This window comes from Salvelinus alpinus, chromosome 1 (genome assembly GCF_045679555.1).
Source record: "Salvelinus alpinus chromosome 1, SLU_Salpinus.1, whole genome shotgun sequence".
Taxonomy (NCBI): Eukaryota; Metazoa; Chordata; class Actinopteri; order Salmoniformes; family Salmonidae; genus Salvelinus; species Salvelinus alpinus.
In genome coordinates, this window is record NC_092086.1 from 61,626,487 (window position 1) to 61,642,506 (window position 16,020).

The 16,020-nt window shown below is 42.2% G+C and overlaps 2 protein-coding genes across 17 annotated transcripts; one reads left to right on the plus strand and one right to left on the minus strand.

The window, feature by feature from the left end:
- Window positions 1-1,122: 1,122 nt before the first annotated feature.
- Window positions 1,123-11,212, minus strand: LOC139582746 (myb/SANT-like DNA-binding domain-containing protein 4). Of its 9 annotated transcripts, XM_071413106.1 has the most exons (16): window positions 10,081-11,212; window positions 9,731-9,801; window positions 9,467-9,643; window positions 9,315-9,376; window positions 9,146-9,232; window positions 9,017-9,058; window positions 8,775-8,948; window positions 8,660-8,695; window positions 8,007-8,561; window positions 7,614-7,725; window positions 5,117-7,519; window positions 4,435-4,633; window positions 3,556-3,690; window positions 3,201-3,331; window positions 2,440-2,545; window positions 1,123-2,200 (listed from the first exon to the last, which is right to left on the minus strand). In XM_071413106.1, exons 1-8 carry the CDS (start codon window positions 10,236-10,238, stop codon window positions 8,660-8,662), a joined length of 807 nt encoding a protein of 268 aa, XP_071269207.1. In that variant the 5' UTR covers window positions 10,239-11,212; the 3' UTR covers window positions 1,123-2,200; window positions 2,440-2,545; window positions 3,201-3,331; window positions 3,556-3,690; window positions 4,435-4,633; window positions 5,117-7,519; window positions 7,614-7,725; window positions 8,007-8,561. The 9 variants fall into 9 exon arrangements, with proteins under 9 accessions (XP_071269207.1, XP_071269146.1, XP_071269155.1 ...); XM_071413045.1 differs by having other exon boundaries at window positions 8,660-8,948; XM_071413054.1 differs by having other exon boundaries at window positions 1,123-1,828; window positions 2,039-2,200; window positions 8,007-8,948.
- A 22-nt stretch (window positions 11,213-11,234) lies between these two features.
- LOC139582711 (putative nuclease HARBI1) lies at window positions 11,235-14,934 on the plus strand. 8 transcript variants are annotated; one of them, XM_071413017.1, is made up of 11 exons: window positions 11,238-11,950; window positions 12,038-12,214; window positions 12,305-12,366; window positions 12,449-12,535; window positions 12,623-12,664; window positions 12,733-12,906; window positions 12,986-13,021; window positions 13,120-13,674; window positions 13,744-13,859; window positions 13,956-14,067; window positions 14,162-14,934. In XM_071413017.1, the coding sequence occupies exons 1-7, from the start codon at window positions 11,887-11,889 to the stop codon at window positions 13,019-13,021; spliced, it is 642 nt and encodes a 213-aa protein (XP_071269118.1). In that variant the 5' UTR covers window positions 11,238-11,886; the 3' UTR covers window positions 13,120-13,674; window positions 13,744-13,859; window positions 13,956-14,067; window positions 14,162-14,934. The 8 variants fall into 8 exon arrangements, with proteins under 8 accessions (XP_071269109.1, XP_071269092.1, XP_071269101.1 ...); XM_071413008.1 differs by having other exon boundaries at window positions 11,235-11,950; window positions 12,733-13,021; XM_071412991.1 differs by having other exon boundaries at window positions 11,236-11,950; window positions 12,733-13,674.
- The last annotated feature ends 1,086 nt before the right edge of the window (window positions 14,935-16,020 follow it).

The window sequence follows — 16,020 nt, forward strand, 5'->3', positions numbered from 1 at the left end:
CCTCCCGGGGAAGGACTGCCCGTTCCATGATCTCGCCATCACGGTTGACAACTCCATTGTGTCCTCCTCCCAGAGTGCTAAGAACCTTGGCGTGATCCTGGACAACACCCTGTCGTTCTCAACTAACATCAAGGCGGTGACCCGTTCCTGTAGGTTCATGCTCTACAACATTCGCAGAGTACGACCCTGCCTCACGCAGGAAGCGGCGCAGGTCCTAATCCAGGCACTTGTCATCTCCCGTCTGGATTACTGCAACTCGCTGTTGGCTGGGCTCCCTGCCTGTGCCATTAAACCCCTACAACTCATCCAGAACGCCGCAGCCCGTCTGGTGTTCAACTTTCCCAAGTTCTCTCACGTCACCCCGCTCCTCCGCTCTCTCCACTGGCTTCCAGTTGAAGCTCGCATCCGCTACAAGACCATGGTGCTTGCCTACGGAGCTGTGAGGGGAACGGCACCTCCGTACCTTCAGGCTCTGATCAGGCCCTACACCCAAACAAGGGCACTGCGTTCATCCACCTCTGGCCTGCTCGCCTCCCTACCTCAGCGGGAACTGTACTTCCTCACAGCCCAGTCAAAACTGTTCGCTGCTCTGGCACCCCAATGGTGGAACAAACTCCCTCACGACGCCAGGTCAGCGGAGTCAATCACCACCTTCCGGAGACACCTGAAACCCCACCTCTTTAAGGAATACCTAGGATAGGATAAAGTAATCCTTCTAACCCCCCCCCCCCTTAAAAGAGTTAGATGCACTATTGTAAAGTGGTTGTTCCACTGGATATCATAAGGTGAATGCACCAATTTGTAAGTCGCTCTGGATAAGAGCGTCTGCTAAATGACTTAAATGTAAATGTAAATCATAATCTTTAATCACCTATGGATTATCTAGGAGTTATGCCCACTAACAGGGATGTACACTAATGTGCACAAAATGAGAAATGTTTGCTTATGAAACATTTCTGGGATCTTATTTCAGTTCATGGGACTAAAACCTTACATGTTGCATTTATTTTTGTTCAGTATAGAATGTTGTCATTGATGAGAATTCATCTTAAAATCGATTGACGTTCAGAATTGACTTTGTTTAGACCTTCTGCCTGTATTTTAGTTTCATGACCAGAGACAAAGCTTCAAAAACTATTTATTTATTCAGAGTGGTACATGTATTCACACAGTCTTGATTATAGGACCCTTTGCACTCTGACTGATGTCAAGTGATAAAATCCCAAGTTATCAATTAAAAGTTTATGGGAAAACTGCACTTGTCCTTATGAAAATTACAGTTGAAATATTCTACAGTTGTAATGTCAATCAAACTTTTTATATAGCACTTTCTTACAACAAATGCATTTCAGCGTGTTCAAAGTCAAGCATTGAAAGGCATGTGGCACTTAACATCCTTCCACTTGTCAGGTCTCTATAATAAGTTAATAAGTGACCAGGTAATTCACATGCAAATGCCTCCGTGGAGCTCATAAGTGTAGCAATGCAGCCTATTTTGGCAGTTCACAATATCGGTTGTACGGATGTGGAATGTGAGGAGGAAGCCAGCCGTGCCCAACCAGGTGCATTCAGTGGAGGACCTGTACCTGGCCGAAGACTACAACCCTCTGTCCAGAGAGCCCACAGAGGAGGATCTTCAGTGGCTAAGGAACCGTCCCCGGGGAAGGTTCAGTGGAATGGCATGTCTCCTTGAACCTGAGCTAGAACAACCGCAACCCTCCCTGTACCAGACATTGTTCAAAAACCAGGCCACCTGGGGCATGCAGGCTGGCATGGTGCTGTCGGTGGAGCAGGGTCCTCAGATCACACTCATTGGATGGGGTGTCGTCTGTAAAGTGGGGCACATAAAGAGGGCGGCATCAGGCATTCAAAATGGCTACAGGGATGAATGTGTGGGAGTCAGGGCTTTAGGTCCTGGGAGCCTCACTAGATGGTATGGTGAGCACCACTGCAGTGGTTAGAGGTCAAGTATTCTTATGGTGCAGGGGCATTACCATTGAAGTCAAAGGATTTCTATATCAAGGAGGGAGGGTCTTACAGCCTCTGAAGACCATCCTTAATGAAACCAGGTCCAAGGTCTGTGCCACATCATTGGAAGGAACACCTGATTCTGTGTTGTGTGGACCACCAAGCCTCCATCACTATCCAGCGTGACGACCTCTGACAGACTCATATTGCTCCTCCTGTCAGTACCCGTTTTCTGTGAAGCCAATGGTCCAAAGATATTCCACATGGTTCATACACACACACTAGGCTCCTAGAATAGGTTATATTATATACAAGTTGGCTCAAAGCAGCCAACTAAAGTAATTTAGTTCAATCACAAAGTCTGGTCTGAGTGCAGCTCCTCAGTTTTGTTAAGTAGTACAACACAATTCACATTGCATATTATCATGGTCACAGTGAGAATTTATATCTGATGTTTAAATTATGTCTTACCCCCAGAGTGAGAGTACATCACTTCCAGCAGATCTCCTTGCTGAGGATGGCGTTGATCATGTACTGCTTCTCGTGGGGTGAGACTGTTTCGCATGTCACGCCTCATCTAAAACATGGGGAAAAGGGGACATAACATTACAATTTCGATGCATCTACAAATTCAGTGTTTTACACTATTGTATCATATTTGATGAGTTACTGACCTGTCTGTCTCCAGTGGTGTAAAGTACTTAAGTGAAAGTACCTAAGTAGTTTTTTGGGGTATCTGTACTTTACTATTTATATTTGACAACTTTTACTTCACTACATTCCTAAAGAAAATAATGTACTTTTTACTCCATACATTTTCTCTGACACCCAAAAGTACTTGTTACATTTTGAATGCTTAGCAGGACAGGAAAATCGTCTAATTCACACATACTTAAGGAGAACATTCCTTGTCAACCCTACTGCCTCTGATCTGGCGGATTCACCCCCTGATCTGGCTGATTCACATGCTTTGTTTGTACATTATTTCTGAGTGTTGGAGCGTGCCCCATAGCTATCCGTAAATTAAAAGAATAAGAAAATGGTGCCGTCTTGTTTGCTTAATATATGGAATTTTAAATGATTTAGACTTACTTTTGATACTTATATATTTGAGCAATTACATTTACTTTTGATACTTTAAGTATATTTAACCAAATACTTTTAGACTTTCACTCAAGTAGGTTTAAATGGGTGACTTTCACTTGAGTCATTTTCTATTAAGGTATCTTTACTTTTACTCAAGTATAACAATTGAGTCCTTTTTCCACTACTGGTAGCCTCCACAACTGGACGCTCATGCTCGGATCACACTGGCGCAGGATGTCCATGCACCGGATGGTCTGAAGGATGCACTCCTGTTGGACTGGAAAACAAAAAAGAGACATTTGGTCAGTGATAGGTCTTTTTCAATGCTGTATCACCATCTTTATCTGGACAGAAAACACATTGTTTTTCATAACACAAACACACCTTGGACAATGTGACAAGTGGTCCCTCACCACCCAATCTTAACTCATGGGAACCATACACAAACATACTGTGCAGATATCTACAAATGCATTGTATCACATTTGATGAGTTACTGACCTCTCCGTCCACAGGCTCGATCTGCTGTAGTCTACAACTGGACGGTTGCGCTCGGCTCACACTGGCACAGGATGTCATACCACTGGCACAGGATGTCCATGTACCGGATGGTCTGAGGGATGCACTCCTGTTGAACTGGAAAACAAAGACATTTGGTCAGTGGTATTTTTTCCCGCCCCAATAGGTTGATTACTAAAATTGTAACATCTATATTTAAATACCAAAACCCACAGACTTGACTATAGTAACAGTAAAATAGACTGGACTTTGGTCTATCTGCACATCTGAAATCCTACTATGTGGATGGGACATTTCTGCTGGGATGGAGAAATTATCTGGAATGCTCAACTAGATGATCAAGACAGTCTAGGATACTATTTGTCCGAAGAGGAAGTATTGCGATGAGCTATACGGCTGTACTTATGATTCTAATTCTCAAGAGGAAAGTTAAAACCCTCAGCCGTAAGGTCCCCGAGGAGGACCAACAATGATGGGGGAATCGTCTGAAGGGGACTGACATGCAGGGGTAGAACATAAGGATTTCAACTAGCCTGGGTAACATTCAGGTCCCAAATCTGTGGCATGCAATTTTTGTAAAGGCAGAATTTCACTGCTGTGTCAGACTAGTTTGGCACATTTTCTACAAGCTATTCCACAGCTGTGTCAGGCTAGTTTGGCACATTGTCTACTAGCCCAGTCTGAAAAGTAATAGCCTCGGGCAAGCTTAATTTCCATCCCTGTTGACATTTCCAACTGACTTCACAGGTCATTTGATTAGTCATGTACACCAGATGCACTTGTGGAACAAAACCGTTTCTGTGTTTTGTATGGGGAAAGCATTGAGGCCAAAAGTCTCTGCTAGGTAAACCCCCGCCTTACCTCAGCTCACTGGTCACCATAGCAGCACCCACTCGTAGCACTCGCTCCAGCAGGTATATCTCACTGGTCACCCCCAAAGCCAATTCCTCCTTTGGTCTTCTTTCCTTCCAGTTTTCTGCTGCCAATGACTGGAACGAACTGCAAAAATCTCTGAAGCTGGAGACTCATATCTCCCTCACTAGCTTTAAGTGTTACGCCCCTGAAAAAGAGGAGAAATAATCACGAGAGTGATTTCCTCAAGGATAACTTTTAGTGCAATCCATTTTACAAAAGTAACACATTTTACAGAACAACAGATCTACAGGAAATAGATAGTTTTGTAGGGTACAAGGCTTATTCAAGTCACAACAGTATACACTGTAATTCACTGAAACAGATACTAATTTCAATATAACTGTCAAGCACAAAGCTTTACCTCAGTAAACCATAACTAAATTTATCAACAGGCAATAAAGTGTTTGAAAAACCATTATACAAATAACACCGCAAAATATCTTATTAACAACGCACATGTTCATTCACAATCGACATAAAATGGCAGCTACTCTCAGTACGAAGCTATTCTTCGCTGCAACCGAGCAGGGATCATATTACTCTCTGCAAACTTATTAACCTTAAACACTCTTGACATGTTAGTGAGTTATTACATTTAAATTACTCTTTTTTATCATCAATAACGTACCTGAAAAAGGGGAGAAATAATCACGAGAGTGATACGGTATTGTTTCCTCAAGGAGAACTTTTAGTGCAATAAGGAAAGACCGCGATTTCCCCGGGAACTTGGGTGGAGACCAGAGCAATCGATCTCAGGCTCATAGATTAAGAGCATTTAGTAGATCACAGATTAACACTTTTACCCTTCCATTAGGCACCACAAAATAAAGTAATCAATATAACGTTTACACATTCCTCTCACAATTCGTACCCTTTGTACGCTTGACGGATTTTAACACAATTATATGAATGTTATCAATCTCTATCAACTAATACTGAATGCATGATCTTCTTAACCTTAGTATGTGAGGATCTTAAAACATCTATGAACTTACTAATACTTTTTAATGTATAACAGGCTATGAGTATTTCCTTTAACCTGTCACATAAGCACCAGCTGTCAGAGCAGCTCACAGATCACTACACCTGTACATAGCCCATCCATCTACCTACCTCATCCCCATACTGTATTTATTTATTTATCTTGCTCCTTTGAACCCCAGTATCTCTACTTGCACATTCATCTTCTGCACATCTACCATTCCAGTGTTTAATTGCTATATTGTAATTGCTTTGGCACCATGGCCTATTTATTGCCTTCACTCCCTTATCTTACCTCATTTCCACTCACTGTATATAGACTTTTTGTTTTCTTTTTCTACTGTATTATTGACTGTTTTGTTTATTCCATGTGTAACTCTGTTGTTGTATGTGTCGAATTGCTATGCTTCATATTGGCCAGGTCGCAGTTGCAAATGAGAACTTGTTCTCAACTAGCCTACCTGGTTAAATAAATGTGAAATAAAAAAATCTAATAAATAAATAAGTCCCTTGTGAGCTAGCTAGCCAAATTCAGCTAGCTAGCCAACCAGGGGCCTGTTGCACAAAACTAGGATAAGGGATTAAGCCAGGATATCTTGGTGATCCTGGCTCAATTGATCCGTAATCCGGTTGCACTAAAGATGGATAGGGGGCAGGAGGATATGTTATGGTATAAATTACCATGGAGATTTATTCTGTGGAGCTAGCCTGCTCCAGACCAGGCTAAATTCCAGGATCTATTTAATCTCATCCCTAATGTCAGTCAGCAGTCACCACAAATGGAAACCAATAGTTATTTCACTGCTCACTATACATTGTTATCACATATAACTAGACCCACTGTTATTATTTAAACGTTTGTGATCATTAATTTCAATGATTTTGGATAAAAAATGATTTTTAGATGATGTTGCTATCATTAGATAATTTACAGTTTCCCATAGACTATAAGGCTATATATAAAATGATAGAATATTAGGGCCACAGAGGGGAAAAAAACACAAGTCATAATATTGTAACCAGTTGTTTTAAAGGAGGACAGTTGTTAAAATGACAGATGTGGGGCATTTCGTGAAATTGTACTTCAGTATGGTTTCATAAACAAAGACATGCTGATGTGCCAGAATATTAAGTATCACATTGTCATAAGTATCAAAACTGTAAAAACAATATGTAGCTTTTCTGCAGAAAGAACCAGCCTCATAAATTTATGACTTTATCCTTTTTCTTCAGTGTGGCCCTAGTACTCTGTCATATAAACAAATACACATTTCATATGAATATAAAAACACAATGTGTAACATTATGTTCCTTTATTGAATAAGGACAAAACAAAGCAGGTAAACCATCAGCTCCTTTCGAAACTGAAGTCACAGTGACTCTACAAGATGGAAAGCACAGAATCCAAGCATATTATACAAAATGATACATACACATTCAAAGGTCTGTATATAACACACCCTGCATGTCTGCACACTAAAATAAATGCAGGACAAATCCATACACATCAACTGAACAGACAAATGAATGGATGCAGTAGCCTCCCTGCAGCCTTGTATTACACACAGTATACCGCACAAACATCATAAGAGGCCAAATTCGTCAAAAAACGAACCCAAAAAAACCCAAATTCCTCTGCCACCGCAGGACATATTTAACCAAAATTGAAAGCACACATACTAACTAAAATAATTCAACACATATTGGTCCCTCAGCAGCCGACCACTGTCGTCATCAGGGAAGATTGCCGGATTGTCCCAGTCCATGGCTGGTGGCACTCTGGGGGCCCTCTCCTTCCTCAGGCAGGCCACATTGTGGAGGACAGCACAAGCCACAGTAATATCACATGCCCTAACAGGGCTGACCCTTAATTTGTGAAGGCAGTGAAAGTGTGCCTTCAGGAGGCCAAAGGTCATTTCAACTCTGGCCCTGGTCCTGGCATGGGCATGGTTGTAGGCCTGCTGTGCTTCCTGGGGGTCTGTGAAAGGTGTCAGGAGAAAAGGCTGGCAGCCATACCCCCTGTCTCCCAGCAACACACCAGAGAATTCACCTGTCAACACAAAATCTCATCATTACTACCTCATAAACACAGTGATATTCTTGACACAGCCATGATGGTTATAAATAGGGGTTGTGTGGCTTACCTTGTGATAGGCACTGATAGATTTCAGAGGCCCGAAAGATTCTGGAGTCATGGACTGAGCCAGGCCATTTTGCCACAACATTGCTGATCACACAGTCAGCATTGCAGACCATCTGAAATCATAAGATGAGGAATATTACACCAATCAATGCACATCACTGGCAATGCAGAGTGTTCGTCAATGGACAATATCAAAAAGTTATGTTCACCTGAACATTAATGCTGTGAAAGGATTTCCTATTCACAAAATCGGCCTCATGGGCACCTGAGGGGGCTTTTATCCTTATGTGTGTGCAGTCCACTGCACCAATGACATTGGGGAAACCTGTCACACAAAGTAATGAGTATCCTACTATGTGTTAACAGTTGTCCTGTAATTTGTAGATCCTCTTACCTGCAATCCTATAGAACTCCTCTTTGATGTCACAGAGTCTTCTGTGGCCAGGGAAGGAGATGAAGACATCTGCTAATGCTTTGATAGCCAGACACACACTCCTTATTGTGCGGCAAATTGTGGCCTTGTTCAGCTGTTCTGCATCCCCCACTGAGTACAGGAAGGCTCCACTAGCAAAAAAGCGCAAGGCCACACAAACCATTTGCTCCACACTCAGTGCATGGCTCCGTGCAGTGCGGTGCTTAATCCTGGGACCCAGTAGTCTGCATAGATACCTGATGCCATCTGCAGAAAACCTGTATCTTTCATATAGATGGTCATCAGGGAAGGCCAGTGGGTCCAACCGGTCCCTGAAGACCCTTTCTCGCCTGAAGGCTCTCCTCAGCACAAGTGCTTCTTCATCCACCACATCTCGCACGAATGGGCATGCCATTGTCAGAGCAGAAAGGAACACACAATTTTGGGCCTTCATATAGGCTAGTGGCCACACCTGGTGCTGGGGGGGTGGGCAAAAGAGGGCGATGCCTTATAACGATGACTTGGTTGTACTGATTGCTGGGAAAATTAAAAAAAACTTAGAAAGATGCCACCGTCCTGTGTGCTCACAATAAGAGCTCATATGTCATGGCTCACTTGACTTTACGAGAATATACCTAATTTTTATTTTGAGCTGTGTCATCTTCTTGGAGCTGGGGGAGGAAAGAAAAATAATGATTAATACATTTGTGTTACAGTTAGCATACAGTGTACATTGAAGGCATATCTCACCTCCCTCTCAAGTTTTTTTATTTCAAGGTCCAGTTTCCTAATTGTCCTCTTTTTTATTTCGGACTCCAGTGCAAGATTTTCCATCTTTTTCTTCTTGTACTGAATGTCTATGTCTGCCAGTTCTATTTGGCGCCGGAGGTGGTTGCCATACAACTTTCTGATAGCTTGTGAGCTCTGTGAACACAATACAATTAGCGCAGCTGGAATTTGGCAGGATGTGGTGTCCTTTTATTAATACGCACTATGTTGCCAGGCTGGTTTTCCCACTGTATAGCATCTGGGTCCTGTAAAAGAAATTAGATTTTTTGATTTTGATGAGGACTCCTCACCATTGTAGAGTAAATAGTACTTTCACAGTCTTAACATGATACCTCATGCCTTCTGGAATCCAGAGAGATGGTCTCCTCCTCATCATCGTCTCCATCATGTGCTGTTGCTGCTGCACTGGGGCCTTCACCCTATCACATTTAATCGGATTCATATTGAAGCTAGTAGACAAGACATGCCAGGCCTACAGTATGCCTTTGATGGAGTACTCACTGGATCAGCATCGTCTGGTGCTTGTGCTGGTGGCTCTAACAGGAACACAGTGCTGCCAGACACTGCAAGGCAATAGGTAAACCAAAGTCAGACAGTCCAAATTGATTCAATATGAATGTGGTTGTATCCCATGTAGAGATGGAAGGACATACCTTGAATGAAGCGGGTGGCATCTTGGGAGGAACCTATGCTCGTCTCTTTCCCCCCAGGGATCCCCTCTAAGACGGGCCTGCCTTTATTTAGCTCCAAGGCCATGTCCTCTGCTGGGGTAAGGTCAGCCTTTGGTGACCCACCACCCGTGCCTTGTCTGTGGGTATTCTTTTTCACTGCTAAAACAGTACAGACAATGTGTGAGCAGGCACCTTCTGGGTACAATATATGCTTGTGCTTTGTTAAATATTAGTCAGGGACCATACCATTCTGCAGAATGTTCTTGTATTTGATTTTGACCTGCTGCCATGTCCGTTTTGGCCCGTTCATGTTTAATCTACACACACACACACATTTAATGGAGTCACACTGCAAAAAATTACTTGGTATTTTTGTCTTGTTTTCAGTAAAAATATCAAAAAAATTATCATAGCTTTATACAGTGTGATGGAGTTACTTTACACAATTTCACTCATATCTGCAGTGCATTTCAAATAAAAATTTAACCGTTTCATAATTACAGTACAACTGCATTTTTGGAGATGTGAATTAAATATTTGAATTGTAATTGTGATGTTTCAGCGGAGCGGTGAGTGTGTAATTGTGCACTACTTACGCATTCAGGCGGTCTGCAATACTTTGCCACGCTTTTTCTCTTTGCTTTATCACTGTGGCGGTGTTGCCTTTCTTCTTAATTATATCTTTTACCTCCTCGTATGCCTCCATGAGGATTTGTGCTTCCGACGGGGAAAAGTACGCGGCTCTAGTTGCCATGGTAAATCAGTTAATCTGTGATCTGTGGCGGGGTCTATTTGAGTGAGCCGTGAGCGCGCACCTATCCAGGATTGGTTTCACCTGGCTTAATGAATCCGTGTCTGCTCATCCTGGCTTGGTCTTTGTGCAACCAATTAAGCCTGGACGCACATGTTTTGGCTTCATTGAGCTCAGCTGAGTCATTTATCCCGGATGTCTTAATTCTACTTTTGTGCAACAGGCCCCTGGTGTGCTTTCTGATCCTAATCAACAAAGGTAATGGAATATTTATCATGTATTTTATTATTTATAGTGACGCTATCTTTGCAGCTGTGGTATGCTACTTTGAGCGCCGTCTCAGATAATAGCGTGCAGTTATTTTTCTGTAAAGTTTTTTTGAAATCTGACATAGCGGTTGCATTAAGGAGAGGTATATCTATAATTCAATGTGTATAACTTGTATTATCATCTATATTTATGATGAGTATTCATGTTGAAACAATGGGCTATGCAAAGTCACTTGATGTTTTTGCATTTAGTGAATCTTGTAGCCTCAATGTAAACTCAGATTTTTTGATATAAATATGAATTTAATCAAACAAAACATGCATGTATTGTGTAACATGAAGTCCTATGAGTGTCATCTGATGAAAATAATCGAAGGTTAGTGATTCATTTTATCTCTATTCTGGTTTTTGTGAAGCTATATTTAGCTGGGAAAAATGGCTGTGATTATTTTTGGTTTTGTGGTGACCTAACATAATCGTTTGTAGTGCTTTCGCTGAAAAGCTTATTTGAAATCGGACACTTTGGTGCGATTAACAACAAGATTACATTTAAAATGATATAAGACACATGTATGTTTGAGGAATTTTAATTATGAGATTTCTGGTTTTTGAATTTGGCGCCCTGCACTTGGACTGGCTGTTGTCATATTGGTCCCGATATCGGGACTGCAGCCATAAGAAGTTTTAACTAGTTATTTAGCTAAATATTGCCTGGGGCCTGTTGCACAAAAGTAGAATTAAGACATCCGGGATAAATGACTCAGCTGAGCTCAATGAAGCCAAAACATGTGCGTCCAGGCTTAATTGGTTGCACAAAGACCAAGCCAGGATGAGCAGACACGGATTCATTAAGCCAGGTGAAACCAATCCTGGATAGGTGCGCGCTCACGGCTCACTCAAATAGACCCCGCCACAGATCACAGATTAACTGATTTACCATGGCAACTAGAGCCGCGTACTTTTCCCCGTCGGAAGCACAAATCCTCATGGAGGCATACGAGGAGGTAAAAGATATAATTAAGAAGAAAGGCAACACCGCCACAGTGATAAAGCAAAGAGAAAAAGCGTGGCAAAGTATTGCAGACCGCCTGAATGCGTAAGTAGTGCACAATTACACACTCACCGCTCCGCTGAAACATCACAATTACAATTCAAATATTTAATTCACATCTCCAAAAATGCAGTTGTACTGTAATTATGAAACGGTTAAATTTTTATTTGAAATGCACTGCAGATATGAGTGAAATTGTGTAAAGTAACTCCATCACACTGTATAAAGCTATGATAAATTTTTTGATATTTTTACTGAAAACAAGACAAAAATACCAAGTAATTTTTTGCAGTGTGACTCCATTAAATGTGTGTGTGTGTGTAGATTAAACATGAACGGGCCAAAACGGACATGGCAGCAGGTCAAAATCAAATACAAGAACATTCTGCAGAATGGTATGGTCCCTGACTAATATTTAACAAAGCACAAGCATATATTGTACCCAGAAGGTGCCTGCTCACACATTGTCTGTACTGTTTTAGCAGTGAAAAAGAATACCCACAGACAAGGCACGGGTGGTGGGTCACCAAAGGCTGACCTTACCCCAGCAGAGGACATGGCCTTGGAGCTAAATAAAGGCAGGCCCGTCTTAGAGGGGATCCCTGGGGGGAAAGAGACGAGCATAGGTTCCTCCCAAGATGCCACCCGCTTCATTCAAGGTATGTCCTTCCATCTCTACATGGGATACAACCACATTCATATTGAATCAATTTGGACTGTCTGACTTTGGTTTACCTATTGCCTTGCAGTGTCTGGCAGCACTGTGTTCCTGTTAGAGCCACCAGCACAAGCACCAGACGATGCTGATCCAGTGAGTACTCCATCAAAGGCATACTGTAGGCCTGGCATGTCTTGTCTACTAGCTTCAATATGAATCCGATTAAATGTGATAGGGTGAAGGCCCCAGTGCAGCAGCAACAGCACATGATGGAGACGATGATGAGGAGGAGACCATCTCTCTGGATTCCAGAAGGCATGAGGTATCATGTTAAGACTGTGAAAGTACTATTTACTCTACAATGGTGAGGAGTCCTCATCAAAATCAAAAAATCTAATTTCTTTTACAGGACCCAGATGCTATACAGTGGGAAAACCAGCCTGGCAACATAGTGCGTATTAATAAAAGGACACCACATCCTGCCAAATTCCAGCTGCGCTAATTGTATTGTGTTCACAGAGCTCACAAGCTATCAGAAAGTTGTATGGCAACCACCTCCGGCGCCAAATAGAACTGGCAGACATAGACATTCAGTACAAGAAGAAAAAGATGGAAAATCTTGCACTGGAGTCCGAAATAAAAAAGAGGACAATTAGGAAACTGGACCTTGAAATAAAAAAACTTGAGAGGGAGGTGAGATATGCCTTCAATGTACACTGTATGCTAACTGTAACACAAATGTATTAATCATTATTTTTCTTTCCTCCCCCAGCTCCAAGAAGATGACACAGCTCAAAATAAAAATTAGGTATATTCTCGTAAAGTCAAGTGAGCCATGACATATGAGCTCTTATTGTGAGCACACAGGACGGTGGCATCTTTCTAAGTTTTTTTTAATTTTCCCAGCAATCAGTACAACCAAGTCATCGTTATAAGGCATCGCCCTCTTTTGCCCACCCCCCCAGCACCAGGTGTGGCCACTAGCCTATATGAAGGCCCAAAATTGTGTGTTCCTTTCTGCTCTGACAATGGCATGCCCATTCGTGCGAGATGTGGTGGATGAAGAAGCACTTGTGCTGAGGAGAGCCTTCAGGCGAGAAAGGGTCTTCAGGGACCGGTTGGACCCACTGGCCTTCCCTGATGACCATCTATATGAAAGATACAGGTTTTCTGCAGATGGCATCAGGTATCTATGCAGACTACTGGGTCCCAGGATTAAGCACCGCACTGCACGGAGCCATGCACTGAGTGTGGAGCAAATGGTTTGTGTGGCCTTGCGCTTTTTTGCTAGTGGAGCCTTCCTGTACTCAGTGGGGGATGCAGAACAGCTGAACAAGGCCACAATTTGCCGCACAATAAGGAGTGTGTGTCTGGCTATCAAAGCATTAGCAGATGTCTTCATCTCCTTCCCTGGCCACAGAAGACTCTGTGACATCAAAGAGGAGTTCTATAGGATTGCAGGTAAGAGGATCTACAAATTACAGGACAACTGTTAACACATAGTAGGATACTCATTACTTTGTGTGACAGGTTTCCCCAATGTCATTGGTGCAGTGGACTGCACACACATAAGGATAAAAGCCCCCTCAGGTGCCCATGAGGCCGATTTTGTGAATAGGAAATCCTTTCACAGCATTAATGTTCAGGTGAACATAACTTTTTGATATTGTCCATTGACGAACACTCTGCATTGCCAGTGATGTGCATTGATTGGTGTAATATTCCTCATCTTATGATTTCAGATGGTCTGCAATGCTGACTGTGTGATCAGCAATGTTGTGGCAAAATGGCCTGGCTCAGTCCATGACTCCAGAATCTTTCGGGCCTCTGAAATCTATCAGTGCCTATCACAAGGTAAGCCACACAACCCCTATTTATAACCATCATGGCTGTGTCAAGAATATCACTGTGTTTATGAGGTAGTAATGATGAGATTTTGTGTTGACAGGTGAATTCTCTGGTGTGTTGCTGGGAGACAGGGGGTATGGCTGCCAGCCTTTTCTCCTGACACCTTTCACAGACCCCCAGGAAGCACAGCAGGCCTACAACCATGCCCATGCCAGGACCAGGGCCAGAGTTGAAATGACCTTTGGCCTCCTGAAGGCACGCTTTCACTGCCTTCACAAATTAAGGGTCAGCCCTGTTAGGGCATGTGATATTACTGTGGCTTGTGCTGTCCTCCACAATGTGGCCTGCCTGAGGAAGGAGAGGGCCCCCAGAGTGCCACCAGCCATGGACTGGGACAATCCGGCAATCTTCCCTGATGACGACAGTGGTCGGCTGCTGAGGGACCAATATGTGTTGAATTATTTTAGTTAGTATGTGTGCTTTCAATTTTGGTTAAATATGTCCTGCGGTGGCAGAGGAATTTGGGTTTTTTTGGGTTCGTTTTTTGACGAATTTGGCCTCTTATGATGTTTGTGCGGTATACTGTGTGTAATACAAGGCTGCAGGGAGGCTACTGCATCCATTCATTTGTCTGTTCAGTTGATGTGTATGGATTTGTCCTGCATTTATTTTAGTGTGCAGACATGCAGGGTGTGTTATATACAGACCTTTGAATGTGTATGTATCATTTTGTATAATATGCTTGGATTCTGTGCTTTCCATCTTGTAGAGTCACTGTGACTTCAGTTTCGAAAGGAGCTGATGGTTTACCTGCTTTGTTTTGTCCTTATTCAATAAAGGAACATAATGTTACACATTGTGTTTTTATATTCATATGGAATGTGTATTTGTTTATATGACAGAGTACTAGGGCCACACTGAAGAAAAAGGATAAAGTCATAAATTTATGAGGCTGGTTCTTTCTGCAGAAAAGCTACATATTGTTTTTAGTTTTGATACTTATGACAATGTGATACTTAATATTCTGGCACATCAGCATGTCTTTGTTTATGAAACCATACTGAAGTACAATTTCACGAAATGCCCCACATCTGTCATTTTAACAACTGTCCTCCTTTAAAACAACTGGTTACAATATTATGACTTGTGTTTTTTTCCCCTCTGTGGCCCTAATATTCTATCATTTTATATATAGCCTTATAGTCTATGGGAAACTGTAAATTATCTAATGATAGCAACATCATCTAAAAATCATTTTTTATCCAAAATCATTGAAATTAATGATCACAAACGTTTAAATAATAACAGTGGGTCTAGTTATATGTGATAACAATGTATAGTGAGCAGTGAAATAACTATTGGTTTCCATTTGTGGTGACTGCTGACTGACATTAGGGATGAGATTAAATAGATCCTGGAATTTAGCCTGGTCTGGAGCAGGCTAGCTCCACAGAATAAATCTCCATGGTAATTTATACCATAACATATCCTCCTGCCCCCTATCCATCTTTAGTGCAACCGGATTACGGATCAATTGAGCCAGGATCACCAAGATATCCTGGCTTAATCCCTTATCCTAGTTTTGTGCAACAGGCCCCAGGAATCCCAGGTCCACAATAAATGTTTGTTTTGTTCGAAAAAATCCGTTATTTATGTCCAAATACCTTCTTTTGTTAGCGAGTCTGGTTTACATATCCAAACGCTAACTCTGGTCAGCGTTATATCGGACCAAAACTTCAAAATGTGATATTACCGGTCGAAGAAACATTTCAAACTAAGTACTGAATCAATCATTAGGCTGTTTTTAACATATAGCTTCAATAAAGTTCCAACCGGAGTATTCCTTCTTGTCTCTGTGAGCAATGGAACGTCAGTGTCGTGCATGAAGAAAAGGCATGAGCAGCGCATGGCAGCTTGACAGACACCTGACTGATTCTGCTCTCATTCGCTCCCACAACA

Coding starts and splice junctions, on each gene's coding strand:
- LOC139582746 (XM_071413045.1), bottom strand. CDS start 10,238: ATGGCAACTAGAGCCGCGTACTTTTCCCCGTCGGAAGCACAAATCCTC. Junction 9,233..9,314: donor CACCAGACGATGCTGATCCA/GTGAGTACTCCA, acceptor TAAATGTGATAG/GGTGAAGGCCCCAGTGCAGC. Junction 9,059..9,145: donor TGGATTCCAGAAGGCATGAG/GTATCATGTTAA, acceptor TTTCTTTTACAG/GACCCAGATGCTATACAGTG.
- LOC139582711 (XM_071412972.1), top strand. CDS start 13,203: ATGAAGGCCCAAAATTGTGTGTTCCTTTCTGCTCTGACAATGGCATGC. Junction 13,675..13,743: donor GGAGTTCTATAGGATTGCAG/GTAAGAGGATCT, acceptor TTTGTGTGACAG/GTTTCCCCAATGTCATTGGT. Junction 13,860..13,955: donor TTCACAGCATTAATGTTCAG/GTGAACATAACT, acceptor TTATGATTTCAG/ATGGTCTGCAATGCTGACTG.